Source organism: Oreochromis niloticus, linkage group LG9 (assembly GCF_001858045.2).
Source record: "Oreochromis niloticus isolate F11D_XX linkage group LG9, O_niloticus_UMD_NMBU, whole genome shotgun sequence".
NCBI classification, from domain to species: domain Eukaryota; kingdom Metazoa; phylum Chordata; class Actinopteri; order Cichliformes; family Cichlidae; genus Oreochromis; species Oreochromis niloticus.
The window spans coordinates 18,234,765-18,257,276 of NC_031974.2; the positions used below are offsets into that span (position 1 = coordinate 18,234,765).

At 40.9% G+C, this 22,512-nt stretch overlaps 2 protein-coding genes across 2 annotated transcripts in view; one reads left to right on the plus strand and one right to left on the minus strand.

The window, feature by feature from the left end:
- Positions 1-1,152: 1,152 nt before the first annotated feature.
- On the plus strand, positions 1,153-5,456 carry klhl40b (kelch-like family member 40b). Its single transcript, XM_003439195.4, has 6 exons — positions 1,153-2,540; positions 2,767-2,927; positions 3,027-3,134; positions 3,270-3,455; positions 3,681-3,830; positions 4,084-5,456. Exons 1-6 carry the CDS (start codon positions 1,410-1,412, stop codon positions 4,193-4,195), a joined length of 1,848 nt encoding a protein of 615 aa, XP_003439243.1. The 5' UTR covers positions 1,153-1,409; the 3' UTR covers positions 4,196-5,456.
- An 878-nt stretch (positions 5,457-6,334) lies between these two features.
- zbtb47b (zinc finger and BTB domain containing 47b) overlaps positions 6,335-22,512 on the minus strand; it is a 30,609-nt gene continuing 14,431 nt past the window's right edge. Inside the window, exons 2-6 of the mRNA XM_025910325.1 lie at positions 16,281-17,663; positions 15,061-15,208; positions 14,497-14,612; positions 13,542-13,686; positions 6,335-12,914 (exon numbers count right to left, since the gene is read on the minus strand). Coding sequence (XP_025766110.1) covers positions 12,466-12,914; positions 13,542-13,686; positions 14,497-14,612; positions 15,061-15,208; positions 16,281-17,663 — 2,241 coding nt within the window. The 3' untranslated portion in view covers positions 6,335-12,465. The remainder of the gene's footprint in view (positions 12,915-13,541; positions 13,687-14,496; positions 14,613-15,060; positions 15,209-16,280; positions 17,664-22,512) is intronic.

Sequence of the window (22,512 nt, forward strand, 5' to 3'; positions counted from 1 at the left end):
GGGTAAAATGGTTCAGCTGATCAGTGAAAATGTTCCACTGTACTCAGCTAAAGCCCCTCTCATCCTTTCCTCTACCCACTGGTTGTATTTTTAAAACACTTTTGATGTCTATCACATTTATCACTTCTATATCAACATGTTTCTTTCATACTTTTTTTCAGGTAGTGTAATGTGAAAATGGTATGTAAAAAATGGAATAAGAAATATATCTAAATATTTTTAAAAAGGGGAACCTTCAAAATATCTACAAAACTCAACTCAGAGGGTGGCCCACTTTACCTGAAATGAATCACCCATTTTATCTAATACATGAGGGTAAATTGGGCTGGTAATGAAAATTTTTTTTTCGTACAAATTTGTTTAATTTAGGAAGTTATCTGGATTTTTCTGGCAGAGGACAGCACAACGTGGATCATGCATCAAAATGTCTAGATGTTCATTTGGTTCTTCTTCACCTTATTATCGAAGAGTAAGATTTGATAAGTCATGTCACTCACCATGGAGTTTTCTGTGGCAAAATGAGCCATCGTCCTGCCCCCCTTAGCAATCTCAGACCAATCACATCAAATGCTAAATGTTAAGTATTGTTTACTTTTAAAGACAGCTTTTAAAGAGCTAAGACGATCAAACCTTAAATGGCCCATTTTACCTGGGTTGATGTGATTATTAGATGCCTTTCTTTTTCAATGAAAGTGTTTTGGTTCTGTTTAAATACAATAACTTGCTTCTAGGAAACACTAAAACTAATTAAGCTCTTTAGGAAACAATAATTTTCATAGTGGTAGTGGCAGCTTATCAGATCACCAGTAAACTGAGAACTGTTAGCTTAGCAAAAAGAGTCTAAAAGAGCGAAGCAGCTGAACAAATATATTGCCAAATCCTTATTTGTAATTGTCTCTTTGAAATGAACAAGAACACTATGTTAAACATTCTGTGTATTAAAATAAATCTATTAGTCATTTCAGAGTTTCCTCTGTTTTCCACAGAGTCATCGTCACATGTATGTAATGCAACAAAATGCTAAGATGACCCCCTCAGAGAAGCCTACTAAACCATGTACTCCAGGGTCCGCCATGACTCATGCTGGACACAGTTCCCATTAAGCAGTGTGTCAGCTGTTTGGGAGTGGGTCGGTGTGGAGTTTGAGGTGGGACAAGGGGAAGCATGGATATTACATTTCAAGTTCCAGAATAAAGCCCATTGCTCTACACCGAGCACCCAGTCTATAAATAAACCTCCAGTTGGAGTTCAGTTGAAGGGTCAGGACAGCTGAGGAAGTGGGCTGTCTCTGGTGTGCCTGAATACTCTTTTAAATCCTCTTTCCAGGCTAGAAACTAGAACAGCTTAGTTATAGAGGAGATACATTTTGTTTGATTTTTTTAGCCTTCATACTCCTTCTGCCAGGAACGATGGCTCTGCCTATAAACCCAGCGGACGAGCCCAGATTGTACCAACAGACTCTACTCCAGGATGGCCTGTATGACCTGCTGGAGAATGATAAGCTGGTCGACTGTGTGCTGAAGATCAAAGACAAGGAGTTTCCCTGCCACCGGCTCGTTCTGTGCGCCTGCAGCTCATACTTCCGCTCCATCTTTCTCTCTGACCTGGACGAGAGCAAAAAGAGGGAAATTATCCTGGAGGATGTGGAGCCAGGTGTCATGGGGCTCATCGTGAAGTATCTGTACACCTCCAAGATCAATGTCACCGAGCAGAATGTCCAGGATATCTTTGCTGTTGCTAATATGTACCAGATCCCTTCAATTTTCACTGTATGTGTGTCTTTCTTACAAAAGCGCCTAAGTCTCAGCAACTGTCTGGCTATCTTCAGACTCGGCTTGATGCTGGACTGTCCCAGATTGGCCATCTCTGCTCGAAACTATGCCTGCGAGCGCTTTCAGCTTATCTCCAGAGATGAGGAATTCCTCCAGCTGCTTCCCAGTGAGCTGGCAGCCATTTTATCAAATGACAATCTAAACGTAGAGACAGAAGAGGAGGTCTTTGAAGCTTTGATGAACTGGGTGTCCCGGGACAAAGAGACCAGAGAGAAAGAGCTGCCGAATTTGTTGGACTGCATTCGTTTGCGTCTTGTCAATGAGGACTATCTGAAAGAAAAAGTGGAGAAACACAAACTTATCTCCTCTAACCCCGAGTTGCAGCAGAAACTCCAGCTGGTTAAGGATGCCCACGCTGGGAAAATGCCAGAAGTTAAAAAAAGAAAAAGCAAGGAGGAGGAGGATGGTGGAGCAGGGAATGATGGAGAGAGTGAAGATAAAGATGATGATGAGGGACTTCTCCCGAGCATCCTGAACGATAATCTTCGATTTGGGATGTTTGTCAGAGACTTGATCCTGATGGTTAATGATGCTGGCGCTGTGGCCTACGACCCAACGGGGAACGACTGCTTTCTGGCATCACTTTCCACACAGATTCCCAAAAACCACGCCAGCCTGGTGACCAAGGAGAACCAGATCTTTGTGGCCGGAGGATTATTCTTTGATGAACAGAACAAGGAGGATCCACTGTGCTCATACTTCCTGCAGGTAGGAGAACGTCAAGGCAAAGTTTGTAGAAAGAAAAGAGAAGATGAAAAACTTCCAATTCCATTGTTAGATGCTTTGAAAAATTTTAAAACCTCAAACAAGATATTCTTTTTGTTTATGCGGTACACATATATACAAATACAGTACAGTCCAAATATTTTTCTATACTGTAGTTCAGGCGGCATTAACTTAAACATTTACAAATGTTTGACTCCTGTGACCACAGTACGACCCGGTCAGTGCCGACTGGCTCGGCATGCCTCCCCTTCCTTCTCCCCGTTTTCTGTTCGGAATGGGCGAGGCTGAGAACTCCATCTTTGTTTTGGGAGGAAAGGAGCTGAAGGAGCAGGAGCACATGCTGGATTCAGTCTTGGTATACGACAGACAGTGAGTACAGCCTTGAGTTCATGTATGAAATTTTAGGGGAAAAACACTCAGTTTGTCATCCTGAATAGTTAACTTCCTAATGTGTTTTGTCATTCACAGCTCCTTTAAATGGGGCGAGTCAGAGCCGATTCCATACCCAGTTTATGGCCATGCAACATTATCTCATAATGACACTGTATACGTGATTGGAGGAAAGGGAGACAACAAGTAAGTACATGCTTCAAGCGAAATATTAATGTTCATATTAAAAGTGTGACCCTAAAAGGCTTCAGGCTTTAAAGAAGGATGGTTTTCTTTATCTCAGAGGTCACTATTGTGCGTCTTTGTCCCTTTTGTAAAAAGGAGCTGTCTAAAGAAGATGTGTGCCTACGACGCCAAGCGGTTTGAATGGAAGGAGCTCGCGCCCATGAAGCACGCACGCTCCTTATGTGGAGCCACCGTTCATGAAAACAAAATATACGTGGCAGGAGGCGTCACTGACAACGGCCTGACAGACACTATGGAGGTGTATGACATCGCTACCAACAAGTGAGTTTCTTATAATCAGTAGATAAGATATATCAGTGCAAACAATCCTATATTTATATTTCTTTTCTTTTACTTTATTTTTTAGTTCAGTTTGTTTCGAATTATTTGTTGTAAAGCACACAGTCAGTGTAAAGTTACGACACATCATAATAAAATGTAATAAAGCTGTGGCTAAACGGTTGATCTAACTGAACATCTTTCTGTGTGTGTGTTAACGCGGTGCAGGTGGTCAGACTTTGTGCCGTTTCCTCAGGAACGTAGCTCCCTGAATCTCGTGTCGTTGGTTGGTTCCCTCTACGCTGTTGGAGGTTTTGCCATGATGCCTTTAGAGGACAGCGAAGAGGTTCTTCCTAAAGAGATGAACGACATCTGGAGGTAGATCGTAACAGACTTTTTAAAAAAAGTTATTTCAACTGTTAAATTGTCTTTGCACAACTGTAATCTCAATTATATTTAGTATTTACTCAATTGTGTTAGTATTTAAAATGTTACTCAGTGAACCCAACATATAAGATGCCACCGTCCTGCTTTAGTTCATAGTGGGTATATAGTTACTTACAAAGCTTAAACACAAATGAGGGAGATAGGAGCCCTGGGAAAAACAATGACTCTTTCTTAACCTCCTCAGGTATAATGAGATGGAGAAGAAGTGGAATGGGATCCTCAGAGAGATCAAGTATGCCTCAGGGGCTTCAGTTTTGGGGGTGCGACTGAATACCCTGCGTCTCACCAAGATGTAAAACCCCCTCCAGTCCCCGTTTATGAACATGAACCTGTTTAGTTCACAGTTGTTGTACCAGAGTCCAAAGAACGGTTCAGGGCCACAGACATCAATATTCAGCTCAGTGTGTTCGTTGTTCTCTTCCGTTTTATTTTTTGTTGTAGCTTTTCTAATTATGACAAATTAACACTGTGGATTCTTTTTTTTTTTGTTTCTTTTTGATCCATAATAATTTTATATATGTCTTTCTACAATTTTAAATCTGATTCAGACTAAAACTAAAGAGTCAGTAACCTAAAGACATCTGTTGCACTGTGTGGAATAAATCAAAATATTAAAGTGTCTAAATGCGACTGGAAAATATAAGCATTTCCCAACAGATGGCAGCAAAGTTATTGTAAGCTTACCTTCAAAAAAGCACTACTGGAAAACAGAAATATGACAAAATTGAATAGAAATATAAAATATACATATATATATAAAAAAACACAAACACACATCTGAATTTGCAATAATATATCTATACTGTTTAATATTGAATTGATTTCATTACGCTCTGTTGTGTTACAGACAGTAAACACTAGTCAATAATACAATAAAAGACAAAAAATACAGTCTAATGTTATTAGCACCTCTAGACACTACTGTCCTTGTACTGTTTTTAGTATTTTATCATAGCTGAACGTGACGACTACTGCCTACACATGGGCTTTGTACACCAGAGTTAACTAAGTTGTAGCGTTAACATTATAAAGTTGAGAGTCAGCAAATAACAGTACACATTATGATTTCTTTAACACCGCTGCAGTATGAGTAAGGGAAATGCAATGTGATGCGAATGTGAATAATACAGCTTTGAATCGACTATGGCATTGATGCTTATGGTTACCATCACATGTAGCTTTACTCAAAAATAGGGGAAAGCCACCATAAAACATTTTCTTAAAAAAAAAACTAAACTTTCTCATGCAAAAATTACACTTGTTTCCCACTTTTAGTTCATATGGAGCCCTCAAACTGCCAAAAGGTAGCAAAAGATTCATTTTAACTTGAATGGAGGAATATTCTACATATATATATAAATGTAACTTTCAGTAAAACAAACACAAAGTTATTTAATTCAGTCAGGTATTCTGTGGTTTTCTCATTTTACTGTTGCAGTTACTATTCATTAAATCACGTGCTCGTTTTTCTCCACTCAGGCTTTTTGACCTATTGATGTCTCATTTTCCTCTCCATGTGTTAAATTCTCCTAATGCATATATAATAAATATGGATGAGTATTTGTTAATGACAGCGACTAATTTCGAATTCATATAATACTTGTGGAGTAATTTAGAGCGCTTTGTGGCTAGCTTAGCTGAAAACACTGCCTACAAGCATTGTTGGCTAGCTACACAGCTCAAGCTGTACATTTTTATCATGAAACTATGCCAGCCAGCATTACATACAGTAGTGTTAATCAATCTGTCCTTTTGCCAACAGATATTCAAAAACAAAGTTAGTTAGTAATAGTCAGTCTACAGTTTGCCATTTGACATCATGACAGACTGCAAAAGACTGTTTTTGTGCTAGGATTTAGACTGTTATGTTAGCTTTTCAAAGTTTAACCAAGTAAATTGAAGTTTTATAAAAAGCTTTATATCTGTTCAATAGATTAATCTTTTGTCTATAAGTGTAATCAATTTGACATTTGTTCAATTTCTTGTTCACAATTAGTGAAAATTTGTGCGGCATTAGTGAAAACTGGGAGATAATTAGCTGCATATCATAAAAGATTTAGGAACCCAACCAAATATAGACTGTTGGGCAACCTACACGTTAGACCTACAGGAGTTCCTGTAGGTCTAACGTGCCATGAAGCTCCTGGCACACAGTTTTTTGTGCTGATGTTAATGCCAGAGGAGGTTTATTCTCTGTAACATTGTCTTCCACCACTTAATGGCCCACTTAGTTACTCTGGTTCCTAAACACCTCCACTTTATAATGATAATAATAATAATGATACCACTAACAGTTGACTGAAGAATGTCTAGGAACAAAGATATTTAACAAACTACTTGTTGCAGCAGTGACGTGCTGTTTAAATTCAGTAAGCACTTTAGAATAGTCAATTCTTTCACAAATGATGGTAAAGCCAGACTGCATGGCTTGGTGCTTGATTTTATACACCTGTGGCAATGGGACTAAAAACACCAGAACAAATATTAAGAAGTGTGGTCAATTACTTTTGTCCATATTTGAGTGGTTGGAGCAAGTAAAACCTCTTAAACTCTAATTTGTATTGCACTAACAATGCTACTTTTTGGTATCATTAGATATGTCAGTTTTGAGGCTCCATGTGTTTACCCAAACACTAACAGATTTAACAGAAAAAAAATCAACTCTTTACTCAAGAACAAAAAGAAATACATTTGCTTTAAACCGTCACATACAATACTTTCTCTCCAATATCCACCACGAGTTTCAGCTTCTAAAATAAGACAGCAATATTCCCAACACTTTTCTTGAAGGTGAAGGCCACAGAATAAAATTCTTTTGGATACACACTTCATCATTAGCAGCTTTCAAAAGAAAAAAAAAAGAGAGAGAGAGACGTAACTTGGTAATCCCATGAGCACTCTCTGAAGTGCCACTCTCACAGTTTGCTATGTGGCAACCTTGGGTGCAATGCAGAATGCACAGTCACCGTGGTGTCTAGGCACCCACTTAATCACTGACAAACCTTCATTTAAGGACAAGGACAGGTCCACCTTTGCCTAATCTAATACAAGCCTTTGGCTGCTAGCCTTAGTAAATTAGAATTTGGCTAATCAAAATACATAGAGTCAACCTGCCTGGAATACAGGACTCCTGCACACTGTGCAACATTTCCCTTTTCACGTCTAACAATCATAGCTTTACTGCCATTTCACTGTAAAACACTTTATTAAAAAATAAAACAGCCTGTTTAATCCATTTTTCACAATTTAGGTAATATCAGGGATAATAAATGTCCATATCTGATACATTTCCTCTTTACAGCTCATTGAAGTCTTGCTCTGATGTCACAGACGGGCTTTATCTTTGCAGCTGGATTGAAGGAAGACTAGTTCACAAACACAAACAAAGGAGGATTAACAAGTCAGTTTAGACCAGTGGTTCTTACTTTACTGGTGCACAAAATGAGCCGTGCATGTCACGGCGGAGGCTCTGCCGAACCCCTGAGACCGACTCACCGAACCCCTAGGATTCGATCGAACCCAGGTTAAGAACCACTGATTTAGAGTTTTATACCCAAATTCCTCTGGTTACTGTGTCCTCCACTTTATACTATATTTGATACAATGTGCAAGAGTTATAAAGGAAATATATTCTTAGCACAAATACACTATTTTGACCTTTAAATATCATCAAATCCTTTCAAATATGAACAGTGTGATGAATTTTGATTTCCTATCCTACGCATGCTTGGAAGCCTTTATTTAGAGCCGGTTTCTTGGTCTGATTCCACACAGGTACACTTTTGATGTCCCTTTTCTCTTTAAATTTCACTTCAGAGGACCGATCATTGCCAAGGACACATTTCGTCAATAACTGCATTTTGATAATTTACCATATTTAGGTAAGGAAGTACTTTAAGGAAAGGAAGGATCAAGGAAACTGCTACTATATCTGTATCTCCACTAGACTGCAGGATAAAGTGCACTAAAAGTTTTTCTCGTATTGAATTTGGCAACTCCGTCCTTACTGTATGTTTTCTCATGCAATTGAAAAGAAGAGTCGCATATTAAGTCCCTTCAACAGAGGCAAAGTGGAAACACCTAAGAGTAATTTCTCTTGATAATGGAAGTGAGCAAACCAGTCAGAAACTGCCTGCGCTGATTGCACCCTCAAGGAAGAGTCACGGATACTTGTTAAACAGTGGGACAGTATAAAAGAGGCTGACCAGAATGCAGAAACACCAGCTGAGAGACGCATAACGCAGACTCATCCTCGGTGTGCCACATGCCACACCACAAGCAAGTAAAGTTATTCTGGGAAACAAAACTAAGGTCAGTCTCTGGGCTGACACCTGTGCAACTTACTAACCACAAACTCAGACCAACACTGGACAAAAAAAAATAAGACAAAAAAAAAAAACCATCACAAAGGAATTTAATGCTGGAATTTACGATGTCTACTACCCATTTTCACCTTGTATCTGGAAACACTTGTATCTGGGGTAGTGTGGCAAACAAAACGAAAGTGCATAAATCAGTAGTTTAAACTACTATACCTCCTCCTTTACCATCAGCTACTGTCACTATCCATAACGCAAAAACATTCAAATCCCTCCATATGTAAGGCAAACACACAACCTCTAACCATGGTATCTCAATGTTTTCTCTTGGGCTAGTGCTTCTTAAAACAGGGAAGTGGGAAAAATCTCAATTTTGAGCTTTTACATGCTTCTCCAACGATAACGAGACACATACTATGAACATTAATGTACATCTAAGGGTTGGAGAGTGCAGTTTACCGAGTTGCCACAAGAGAGCAACAGCACTAAACAATCAGCCTACCAGATTAAATCTTAACTGGCATCTTTTTTTATATATATATATACATACATTGTGCAATTCTTGTTGTCATTTGTTTACATAGGGCTAAATACATATTCTGCATGTTTATAGACGTGCGCACTGTCTTTAGATTCTTCTGCACATTAATTAGGGAGACTATTCAACTCTATTCGCTGTATGGTCACAAATGACAATAAAGTTTAATTTGACTTTGTTGGCCATTACCTCCTCACAGTGCTCCAAATGTCTCATTTCTAGCTAACTTCCGATCCTGGAGTTCACTGTAATCACAGCCAGATTATTGTTCAGTTACATTAAATTCAAGAGCTCTACACTTTTAAATCATTTAAAGGGCAGTCTCAAACAGGACTCTGTACAAAAGCAGCAAACCAAAATACAAAACAGGTATCGGACACATGAAGAAAAACACAAAGTGTACCATTATTAAATTAGGTGTGACGTGGCCCTAACGGTTTAACCGTGGAAATTGAAGAAATACATCTGGGGTGAGCTTAGACATAAGACTACATGAAGGTGCTTATTTTTTTTTAAATATAAAACAGCTTATTACATTTACAAAAGCATGTCCACAAATTCCAACTTTCCGTAGTACCAGCCAGGACACATTTTGGGGCACATTCAACTGACTCTCCGAATGTAAACATGAGGAATAAATCACAAGGAAGAAGCACATCTTAACAATATTTACAGGTTAATGCCACACTACAATTAGGCTATAAGTAGATAAAGTGAGCGGGAGCATAATGATAGCGCGTATTCAGAGACTGATACGAATACAAAATCGACTGAAGTGTCAAACAAGAGTTCTTATTTTAATTTTCAAATAGGAGTTAAATGAAGCGATTGGCACCACTCTTAAATTGATTTGATATAAAACCGAGGATAGTGACACTCTCCCAGTCAGGAAAACCAACAGCTAGTCTGCTAACTTAATCTTTGGGGAAAACTGACAGTATTTTGACACTTCCAGCACATCTAGGCGACGGCTTCCTAAAGGCTGACTAAATGATAAAAGACGAAGGTTTTGAAACTGCATTTTGGAATATGCTTTCTTTCTTGGGAATTGGTGATGACTGGAAGAAAACCAGAATGATTCTGGTACCGAAATCCTCGTCACTTGCCTACAGATTCTGCATTTTCTGTGCAAATACATTAACGAGCCACTTCTTTAGTTACACCTTTCTAGTTGTTGTTGGACCCCATTTGCCTTCAGAACCACCTTAATTCTTCATGGCACAGATTCAACATTGACATGACAGCATCACACAGTTGCTGGAGATTTGTTGGCTTTACATCCATGACATGAGTCTCCTGTTGCACCACACCCCAAAGGTGCTCTATTGGACCTCTGTTAAGATATGGTGACTGTGGATTTCACTACAATAAACTCAATGTCACGTTCAAAAAACCAGTCTGAGATCATTCGAAACAGCATGTTATTCTGCTGGAAGCAATGGACATGCTTAGAAGCAATACTGAGGTAGGGTGTGGTGTTTAAATGATGCTCAGTTCCTACTAAGGAGCTCAAAGTGTGCCAAGAAAATATCCACCATCCCATTACATCACCAGCACCAAGGTAGAATGGATCCATGCTTTCATGTTCCTTATCCCTAATTCTTCCCTGCTATCCAAATGGCAAAGGTGAGCCAGTGTATCCACAGTTTCCTGTTCTTAGCTGACAGGAGTGCCTCCCAGTGTGGTCTTCTGCTGCTAATATGTTAAGAGATGCTCTTCTGCACACCTTTTGTGCAGCAAGTGCCTATTTGATGCCTCGAATTGCTGCTTACTTTATGTTATATTCTTTTTCAGACTGAAATACTATGACCAGTCTGAATCCAGCAACCACACCATGTTCAAAGTCACTCAAATCAGCTTTGTGATGCTCAGTTTGAACTTGACCACTTGACCTCATGTCTACATGCCATGTGATGGGCTGATTAGCTCTTTGCATTAATGACCAATTTACTGGTATAGCTAATGAAGTGGCCAGTGAGTGTACAGATGAAATTCCATCCAAAGACCCCAAAATCACAAATAAAATATCTTAAATTTGTACTAAAAACTTACAATTTCTGGTCACTATGGTGTGCAGGTTAAGAAATAGTCAAGATATTTGAGTGGTACCAATTTTCTTATTCAGCTCTCAACGAGAACGCAAATAAAGATAATTCCAACCTATTCCTTTAAGCAGTTTATACTCGGATCTTGATTTTTTTTCCAGATCTCCTATGGTAGAGTTATGACACACAATAGCCAAAAGTGTACACAGAGCCAAAGCCTTTTTTCAGGGGTATTACGCTGCGCTTCCCCAGTTTTAATTAGCTGCTACAAGTTACTGTTTTAACAAAAATAAATCACTCTGTTATAATATAATTCGCCACTAAGGGCTCCTTTTAGTGGCCGCCAAAATGTATCTCTGCCAGTACTCTTTAAGAGTTTTAATTGTTAGATTCTAATTTAGTATTTATCACTTCACAACACGGATTACATGTTATTGCAATGAAATGTGGCCATTTGATTCGGCTACGTAAGCACGTTTTTCTGAACATTGCTCTCCCTACACTCATCTAACACATAGACAGGGTTTAGTTGGGAAAATAAGCAGTAAATAACAGTAACATTGAATTTCATCCTACACGTATATTGTAGGTCAGAGTACATCAGGTTTTACTAACAAGTCACAGAAAAGTGCCATAACATCTCAGAGCCAGATCTCGCAGGAGACGATGCACGCCTGCTTAATGTAAGCCAAAAAAAAAAGCAAAAAACAAAAAAAAGATTAGAGTCGACAAATTACTCCATCTCCTGACTCGGGGAAGCTCGCATGTTGATTAGCTAAACGTTGATCTGAGGATTGTTATCTCAAGTCTCTGCCTCACATCTCAAACACGCACACACACCATCACGAACACCACACGCTGCATTGCACGGCCGACTCTCCACGCGCCACGACTTCTCCTTAAGTCCTTAGAGAAAAATCAAAAGAAATGACGTAACGTGCCACGAATTACACACTATTCACAATAATAAAAACGAAGACGGTTAGGAGTACACTTTAAATATCACTGGAGTTAAATGTAAGGTGCAGGATCGATTATAAATGCTGAATTACATTACTTAACTATAGCAGGTGAGCTAACAGGATTTGGTTATTGGCAACGCCATATACATGTATACGCTCAAAGACAAATCAGCATTTGGTTATTGCTGGGTCTGACCAGAACCGCTCGCTACATCTTGGCCGAGAACAAAAAATAAATCATTTCTTCTCATTATCACGTGGTTCTCCCTCGACTCATGACCCCAGTATGAGTGGAGATTTAGGAAGCGCTTCCTCCCATTTCGTAAAAGATGCTACAATCAATGCATTGTGCAAGGCTCTGGAGAGAGGCGAGTTGTCAGAAAAAATCTCAAATCAAACCAGGACACATCTGTGAAATTTATGAGTCGAAAAGTAACGATGAAACGTCCTACTGGACTCTGAGGTTATCTATTGTATTCAACAGAGTAAAAAATAATTATTTATTACTGTGGTAGCTGTATGTGTGTGTGTTCTTTGTTCTTTTTTTGACGAGGCCTCCATGTAGCATTTTTTTCTGTTCTTCCCCTCTGTGTAAATGTCACTGAGGCGCATCACTCTCCCTCTGCAGGAGTCCTCTTAAAAGCTCAAAGAAAAACAATAAAACAAAAAGTAACAAAGTGCTTTCAATGCTACAGAGATTTGTTAGTTGTTGGAGTTCATCCTACCAGCAGAAAACAGTGGAGGCGGCGGGGGTAAATGCGGGGTGGGAGGCAGCCCTCCCATGGAGTGCAGCAGGGGGAGGGACAGCTGGGTGCCGTGGAGGGGGTGGGGGCTAGAGGCAGCAGCGGGTGTAGTCACGGACGTGGCAGGGAGTGCCGTGCCCAGCTGGGCCTGACCGGAAGAGTCCGCAGCGGGTGGCGCCAAGGGCCGGTCGAGGCCCAGGGGGTCACCGTTGCCGTCGGGAACCATGGGGTTGGTGACGCGGAAGCACTTCTCCCTGTGGGCCTTGAGCATGTTTGAGAAGCGGAAACGCTGGCCGCACACCTCACACGGGTATGGCTTTTCTCCGGTGTGGGTGCGGCGGTGGCGCTTCATGTTGGGCCGGCTCGTGAAGCTCTTCCCACAGATTTCACAGATGTACGGCTTTTCTCCTGCAAAACGGGAGACACAAAAGACGCCTGCTCGATACGTTCTCAACATGCATCGTTAAGTTTAATGCCGCAGAATCAGTGTTTTTATATTCGCAATACATCAAATGACTCTGACGTGGAGGGCGGCTGGTTGCAGTAACTCTGCAGTTCTCCTCTGACCTTTTCAGTATCTTTCAGAACATAGTTTTGATTTATGGCCTGTGACTTGACTGTTTTAATTCACTCTGAATGCTCTCCACCAGAATCTCTTCCAGCTGTGGCAGGCAGCTGTTTCCAGTAAAAGAACTCTAATAGTCCAATTGATGTTACTTGCACGGCAACAAACGGATAAAAGATAAAAACAATCAAGCAGCTAAAGAGTCACGCGTTTCTCTCAGCAGTTTTGTTGAAGAGCAAAGCTGAGTTAAATCAAAGGAATACGGCGAGGCCACAAAACTCCAACATGAACAATAATAGGGCTTCACATCTGCTGGGTGTGCAAATAAGCTTTGCATAGACACAAAGATGTCAGTGTTTGCAGCTTAATTCTGCAATATTTATAAATAATATATATAAAAAATGCTCCTTTAAAACAAATGTTGCTCTGCTCTGAAGCAACATGAACACAACCAAAAGAAAGGGACTCACCAGTGTGTGTTTTCATGTGTTCATCGAAGTACTGTTTCATGTTGAAGTCCTTTCCGCACCACTGGCACATGAACTGCTTGTGTCCGATGTGGATGCTCATATGGGAGCGGAGCTGGTATTTGTACTGGAAGCGCTCGCTGCAGTTCTGAAACGGCGCACAGGAAACAGTTTTACACAAAGTCGTTTTACAGCTGGTTGTCAAAGATGGACTCGACAGGTTGTACTTCAGTTATTGTGGAGAAAAAGCAGAACTCGTGTATGTTTTTTTCAACAAAACACACTGGGACTGACTTGAGCAAGACTGGAAAATGTACTACCAAATCAAAACTGCCCTTTTTTTTACCTTCCTGTGAACCTATTAGATATGGCGTTCAGTTTTCATTTATAAAAAAAGTTGATATTTTTTAAAATATGCTTTCTTGCAAAGAGTTAAACAAGTAGATTTTAATACCGCTCTCACACCTGTATGGTGAACGTTAGACATAATCAGCAGCCAGTTGAGACTTCTATCATCAAGGACTGATCTAATCGAGTATTTTCCCCATTTTCTGTCTTTATGCTCAGCCAACCTAAACTAATTTATGATGTCACTGTAAGCACCCAGCGAACGCTTCAGTATTGAATAACTACCTGCTGGTGGTCTTTTGTCACAGTCTTGTTTAAAAAAATCCCAAACTGAACTTGAACAGACATTCTTTCATTGAAATAATTTCATCTATACTTCTAACTTCTTAAGAGACGCTCTGACTAGATATATGTGTGTTTTTTTTAAACAATCAGTGTTTTTTAATTGAGACCGGCATATCTGGACATCTGACTATGGTTTACTTGATCTCAACCTGTGAATTTCTCAGATTTAAATGACACTCCTAGCGCCAATAATTTTAAATATCTTTAAATCTACCTCATCACTCAAGTAAAGTGGAGAGCTGCAGTGTATAAAAGGAGCTCAAACCTCACACTTGAAGGGTTTCTCTCCTGAGTGCTGTAGAGAGTGAACCTTCAGGGACATGCTGCGCTTGAATGATTTCCCACACGTTTCACAGGTGAATGGCATGTCCTTCGTATGGGCTACACAAAGGCACAAACACAGAGCATGCTTAGTTTGTGTGATTCAATACTGAGCCACTCATGACTAAAATTAAACTAAAGCATTTAAGGAACAACACTGAGGTTATTTTTTACTAAATAAATGCTGAGGGCAAAGGGTCCATCTCATCTTTTTCTTCCATCTTAAGTCTGAATATGTCTGTCCAATCTCTCCTATACTAGAAAGTGGCTCATTAGGACCATATTATTAATAGTCCTTGGATAATAGGAACCCCTTAAATTGCAGTAGCATAGAGTGAGGTAAGCCCATATGGGAAGTAAGATGCTTATCTCTCCAGAAAATGGAAAAGGAAAGCAACACCCAAAACAAATCCTGCCAAACAATCAGTGGGATGTGGAAAAGGGAAGCCTAAAGAAACACACGGGAACAAAGTGATCAACCTGGATAGTTGATTTTACTGTCACTCACCGACCATGTGCTTCCTGACATGGGCCATCGTGTAAAACTTCTTCTCACAGATCTCGCAGGAGAACTTCTTCTCGGCGTAGCCATGGACGATCTTGTTGTGCTCGTGCAACGACCACAGCTTCTTGAAGGCTTTGCCACAGGTCACACACTTGAAGAAACACGAGAGCGAGCGGGGAATGATTACTGGAATTTACTTGGGGATGAGATATTAAAGAGATTGTGATCTGGAACAGTCTTTACAAATACAATCCAGGTGTGTGTGTGTTTATACAGACACTTGAGCATGCACTGTAGCAAAAAAGCAATTAGAGTCACTAGATTAAAGAAGCAAATGATCTTCAAAACCACAGCAGGAGTCCAGCTGCTCGGTGCCGAGGGGTAATAGTGGAGGTAGTGAGACATATCAGAACTGATTATTACTGACTGCCATTTGACTGAGTTACTGACTCCAACTGGTTTTAGTGATTGCAATTATGCATATATTAATTAGAAACAAAATAACAATTATGCATTAAAAGACAGTTTATTTTATTTTCTATAAAACAACTTCCTAAAATAAAACTGATATCAGAACAGGTAGCACTGCTAGGACTTAAAGGAACAGTTCTGGTGTGAAGTGAGGGCTGTCCTACAAAAAAGACTGACAAAAATCAGGTATAATAACCACAAACAAAAGTCATATTTAGTTTAACCGATTCAAACAACACATAGGTTTGGCTTCACACCTTTAGCTAAACCTTAATTTATTTTTAAAAAAGTGTCTTTTAGGGTTTTTTTTACCCATGTAGTGTTTGCAAAAAATATTACTTTGACAACTGTAGCTAGCACTGCCAGGAAGTAACAAGTTTTAAGGTTAGTTATTGCTGTTACATCCTACTACGTGTTTAGTTTTCCAAGCTCCAATCTGACGGGCAAGCACCTTTGCTAGCTTGTTGGCTGAGCTTATATAGGTAGATTCCTTGTTTATGTGTCCTTCCCTGCCTTTCTCGCTGTCCACTCTGCAGCACCTTTGAGGTCACTTGTACCAATTTTTCATCCTATTGACTTATCTTTTCAGTTAACTTTAATGTATTTGAGCTAGACCTAGCATAATAATGGGGGCTTGTCCGGGAACGGACACCTGGACTGCCCAAAACAAGACTCAGAGATCTATATTATGTTAGCTGAAAGACATAGTCCCCAAGCATATAAGTTATACAATGATTATAATTTAATCGTACCTGGATGCTTTTCTCACAGTCAGTCTGTTGATGCAGCAGCAGCTCGCTCTCTAGCAGGAAGCGTTTTCCGCAGTTATTGCAGATTTGCATGCGGTTGTGAGTGACGTTCATGTGTTTTTCTAGGTACCAGCGATTGTTGAAGATGCGAGGACACTTTTTACATGGGTAATGTTGCTTCTCCTCCAGCCTCACTTTTTGGCCCAGGCCCTCCGGGTCCAGCGCCCTCTTCCCGCCCTGCCGCTGGTTGGCCAGCGTGGCCTCTGCAAGCGTCTGCCGCAGAGAGGCAGTGGTACCAGCCATAGCCAAGGCTCTGGTGCCCCGACGAGGTCGATCCATAATGGCTGGCTGCTCCAAGCCTGGAATGTTGAGGGTGTTTTCCTCTTCTTCTTCATCCTCCTCCTCATCTTCCTCTTCACTACTTTGCCCCAATATGTCACCCCTCTTCAAGTCGTCAACATCCTCTTCTCCATCTGCATCATCGTTCTCCACTTCATTCTCTTCATCGCCCTCTGAGTCTTGCTGATTGTTACGGCAGCGGCCAAACATGGTGGAAGTCTCTGTAGAAGTCGCCGATTTGCCCTCTGATCCCTTTGAGACGTTAAGAGTCTGGTTATTAAGGTTGACTTCGACGATGATCTGATCTCTGTTGAAGGAGGCGTGGCCATCTGCTGTCTTTGACTCCTCTCCATTTCCTTCCACTTTACACAAACCAGCCACACCTGTGCCAGCCCCACTTCCCAAGCCTTCCTCCTTCTGGTAGTACTGCTTTGCCTGAGAAGCCGTCTTGCCCGTCTCTTCTACTCTGACAGAAAAAGGGCTGTTTCCTTCTCTCGTGTACACCCTGCCGAGCTCTGACTCCTGTTTGATCTCGCGGTACATCTGGCTGGGGGACATCGCTACAGAAGCCGGCTCACTGCTGGCATGCCCTTCTTGATTGGCCATATCTGTGCAGGTGGTTCTCAGCGAGTGACTGCTGATAAGGTCGTGACAGGAGGCTGCGATGTCGCTCATCTGAAGCAGGGTAGCGGCGTTGAGCACGTCGCGGACAGTGCGGCTGCTCACCAGCAGTTTGGAGGTGTAAATGAAGTTGAGGATTTGCTGAAGGCCCTGAGAGGTCAGGGCATCCAGCGACAGGTCTACCCGCCGCAGCTGTTTGCTTTGGGCAAAAAGCGAGTGGAAGAAAGGGCTGTAAGCTGCCAGCACACCCTTGTGGGCCGGAAAGGTGCTGTGCTGACGCACAAGAACAATGTCAACGTCACACAGGTCAGGCTGGAAGAGGCGCTGCTCATTCAGCCTGTCCATCAAACAGGTAAAGTGCAGAGCCACATCCTCCACTAGAGAGAACTCAGCAGAGGGGAAGTCTGTGGTTTTCTCCACTATGAGCTGTAAAAGAAAGTGAAAGGAAGAAGTGAGACAGAGAAAAATGTGTCATAGTCATTCAAAAGCCAATAAATATTATAGTAAAGAAGCTCTTTCAACTTCACCTTCGAAACTACTACGACAGTGTCCCCTCAGTTACTTTTCTGGAACTTTTCATCATAATGCATTACTTTAATCTGAGCGAGTCTGCTCAGTTAACATACAATTGTGGATTTAAGCCAAGAAGGACAAGTCCTTTAAGTGCCCAGGTTTCCTTATGTAAATATGCTGAGTTGTGTTCGCTGAGGTAACTTTAGAAAGGCTGCTGGATTGCTCAGTGGTGTGGAGAAACCCCGTGAGGCCTCTGTAACTTAGGCTGGCTCAATAGGGATTTGTGTTTTCATAAAACCTCCTTTGACAGACGGTTTCTCCTTTTAGAGGATCAATACGAGCATCTCCTCACCCGCAGAACTCAAAGTCAATCATTAATGGGATCGTTTAAAACTCAAGGTTGAGACAGTTTTTGAAATGTAGCTATAGGTCACTTCTTAATTGTATTATCAGTTCATTGGGTGCATTTTCTTATTGAGTTATAATTACATATACAAACACAGAGGGCAAATGATCGGAGCAGATGAATGCTCTTGTATTTGGTACTGGTAGATGTTTTAAATGTAGATAAACCATAATACATGGACGTTTTTGGCCAAATGATCTCTCTCAAAATAAGAAGAAATGTAACAAGAGCTACAATTATACTGAAATAAACTTTTATGGTTTTACTGTGACGTGTGGCACAAATTCATTCGCTGCATCTAAGAAGCAAGACACAAGTCAGTGAAAAATCAAAAGGTGTAACACTCAGCGCTCTGTGCAAGGTCCTCAACTTCCCAAGGTGGGTTTATTTTAGCACAGGAAGGGCAGGGTTTCGATCCAGACGGGATGTGAGTGGGGACAGAGCAGCAAACACCGCACACACACTCAAACACACACGGATATGTGATGTGCATCCATGCACAGACAGCAGAAATGCGCGCACACACACAGCCGAACACAACAAACACAAACAGAGTGTCTGGCCTCTTCTGCAAGGACTGACTGCTCTGTGCATTGGTATTCAATGCCATTTCCCCCCTATTAGCCGGCTCTCTCAGCACACCCACTCACAACACTGTCCCAGAGGAATGACGAATTATGCACACGACAAAACACGTCCGGAGAAATAATTAGGGAAACCATGCTGAATAAATACTAACTAACCCTCCGAACAATTAATGGAAATTATAATTCAGGGCACCTTTTGAAGGTAGAATAGGATAAGTATTGATACAAGCCTTGTTTTGGTTAACACACTGCCAGAGACGATACAGCGGCAAGCCCTAATTACAGTTCTACACCTCTTATTTTTGAGTATATTCAGCTGCATGTGCAGGGCGAAAAATGTAACAAAGAAAAGAAGGAAATACATTTTATTCATAATGCATTTCATTGTCAGACAATAATAACCATGGTATTTAAGTAACAGACAGACTTTTAATGGGCGTGAATCACACTTCATGTCTCCTACAATGTTTGTGCGTCTCCTTTATTGTAAAAATATATCTAAGTACTTTGTTTTCCTTGCTTCACGACATATTTTATTCCTAAGATCATTGAAAATGACTTTTCATTGTGCAGCCTGAAAAATGGATTTGCATTTGGGCCTAACCTTGAAAATCTGCTCTGTTTGAAGAATTCAATTATGGAGTGTTAGATTTATTCATAGTTTTGAGCTGCTAAATTGGACTCTGAGCTAGAGGAGAGGAGATCGGGTTATCTCTCTCCATGCAAGGCTACAGACATTGCCCAAGGGCAAAACGCAGCAGCCTTAATCAGATCAAGTATAAGTTGCAGACTGGAAGTTATGCTCCTATGGTGATAACGATCTGCTTCTTCTTCTGGGATTCAAACAGGACAATGCAGTCAAAGATTAAATTCTAGAAGATGAGCACCAATACATTCAAATACATCCACGACTAAAAATAAAAGAACCAACAGCATGTTTTAATTTAAAGTTTGCGTTTATTCCCTATAACTTTATTTTGAATTATAAGGCAGAACATACTGTTTTCCACACTGACTCACAAAAACAAGATTCTAAATGAGTGTATTACCGCTTAGGTTTGTTACCTAGAATGTGCACTTGCTGTAAAATGTTGAATGAGATATTATAGACTAACATGTTTTACCTGCATTTATACTTACACTCATCTGGCTAAAAATGTGGCCGTCAGTATAGCAGAAGATCAAGCTACTCTTTTAAGGTCTGTGGTCTGTCTTTAAGTAGCCTCCAAATGTACATTTAAGGTTTGAATGTACTGCCAGTACAATAAAAAACACACACAATGCAACACGATCAGGCATGGAGTGTGCAGTGTGGCAGAAGTGTGGGATCATTTTGACAGAAATCAGAAGAAAAGACAACCAACAGAAGAAGAAGAGCTTAGAAAACTGTCAGTAAAAATCTGAATGAGTTCATTCCTGGAACTACTTAAAGAAATGACAACAAAGATTCCCTAACAGAGTTCAGGTTGTGTTGAAGAATAAAGGTGGTCTGACCAAATGTTGATTCACCATCTCTGTTTTCTTTAAGCACTGAGCTGCTGCACGTTTACAACACCTCCTCAACTTCCTATCATACTTCTATTTGTAATAAAAGGAAACCTTAACAGCAGTAATTATGGCAGCAGGTCAGCCCAGGTGGGAGGTAACAAGGCACCATGGAGATTTGTTTCACCGCTTTCATAACCTTTAATCCCAAAACAAAACACTAGAAAGTCAAAAAGAGCTCCTAGCCAACTCAAGGAGTTGGTATAAATTACCTAGCTACTAGTGATAAAGTCTTTCATCCGTAGTAACTGGTTGTGCATAACTTCATCATTCTGCAGGTAGATGTCTAAAGGTTCCTAGATGACAGAAAGGTTTAAATCAGTGAACAAATCCATTATTTTCATCTTGACAGACGCTTTTAAATAATTTAATCCATCTGCAAATAGCTGTAGTTACGACACGGCTGCCGTGGATGTCACACCGTGTGTCAAAGACAAAGTTATCTTGTCACATTTCAACACACTGTATCCAAACAAATTCACTGAGTGCTTTGAATTGAAAGACTCCTCTGACTCCCCTGATCCCGTCTGCCATTAGCTCCCTCGCTCACCCCCCTTTTCTCTCCGTCTCACTCCTTTCCTTGGAAATGTCAGGGAGAGAGCTTGTTTGCTGTCATTAGAGAGAGCGCCACCTTTAACCAGCCTCTCAGTCAGATGTCTCCCAATACATTATTCATATGTGGCCTGACCTGCGAAAAACACACCGCCAGGGGGATTTACTGACGCGCCCAACACGAGGCGTCATTTAAACCGGCTTCAATCAAAGCTTTGCGCACCCTTTACACGCAGCTCATTTCATCTTCTGCCAAACACAACAATCTGAGAGGATCCTTTTGCACTGTAGAGGTCTTTGCACAGGGGTGGACTTTTCATGTTCCCCGGGGGCCACATGAGAAACTGGCACTGTTGTGGAGGGCCGCATCAATAAGCTTATAAAGAGATAGTATTAATAATGAGTTTAGCTCATTGATGCACACATCCAGAACGTTCCTAGTTTCTCATGTGGCCCCTTGGGAAAATTAATATCCCACCCATGCCTTAGCAGGTCTGTCTTTTGCAAGGTAGCTCTCAGGACTGATGCACTTTAGTCCCATAGAAGCAATAAAGCATGTATTTTGTTGTTGGCATCGGTTAATAAGGTAACACTCCATCCACTGTAGACTTACTTGGGATATTTAACTCAACCCCAGCTGTACTGTTATTGTACATGTATTATTTCACAGCATTTCCCATTCAAACATTACACTAATTGACCTGATGGAGGATTTAGAATGACTGTAAATGTCAAAATCTGAAAGGCAATAGATTATACAAATCCACAGCCAGCTACTGTTTAATGGTCATAATGGGATGCTGTATTAAAGAATGCATGTGTCAAACTGCCAGTAGCAATGCTTTAATAGAAACTGGCGGTTTTAAACTTCTTTATCATTAATCTAATTTTGATGAAGAGGTGATGGAATAGGAACTGGGTCACGTTGGCCCAAAAGGTACCTGCATCTTTCATGAGAGCATTTTTTTTAAAACCAATTATTGTTGTCGAATTAGTGTTGCTTTAATTATCTTCATACAGAGGTCAGACTCTGAGGTGCAAGTCAAGCCCACAGATAATACGTCAGTCAAAGTGATTAAAAAAAAAGTGTTGAATCCTCACCCGGCTCAGCCATGTCAGAGCCGATGGTCTGCTCCTGGCAGCGCCTCGGCAGCTGGACCTGAGCCAGACAGAGCTGAGTGTGAGGATGAAACCCTTCTTTCTAATCTGACTTTCACTGGTGAGAATGCCCCTTCTCTCCCACACCTTTTCATGGATAGTCTGGGTGGATTTACTGCTCTATAAAGTCTCGATCACTGCGCGGTCTGACTACAGGCTGCGACTGCTCCGTGACCTCTGCAGAGCTGCCATTTTAAAAGTTCCCCTGTCTGATTCAGGCAACGCAGATGATGTTTATCTGTTAAAAATGATTGTGAGGCCACTAGCAGGGGGAGCGCATGTATGTCTTAATCCGTATGCAGAGTAAAACTCAGTGTTGTTCATCCTTTTTAACATTTTTGGTTGTGTTAAAACAAAGCAGAGACATGTGTTATCCTCCAGAAATCTACATAATTCAGTCACTGTTTTGCACACACACCTTGAATTACGAGGAGAGAGGCAAACAACATCTACCCTGGCTGTCTTGTTTGCTTGCTGACCGGTGAGCCATTAGCAGGGGCCAATGTCAGAGCAC

Coding starts and splice junctions, on each gene's coding strand:
- klhl40b (XM_003439195.4), top strand. CDS start 1,410: ATGGCTCTGCCTATAAACCCAGCGGACGAGCCCAGATTGTACCAACAG. Junction 2,541..2,766: donor TGTGCTCATACTTCCTGCAG/GTAGGAGAACGT, acceptor CTGTGACCACAG/TACGACCCGGTCAGTGCCGA. Junction 2,928..3,026: donor GTCTTGGTATACGACAGACA/GTGAGTACAGCC, acceptor TGTCATTCACAG/CTCCTTTAAATGGGGCGAGT.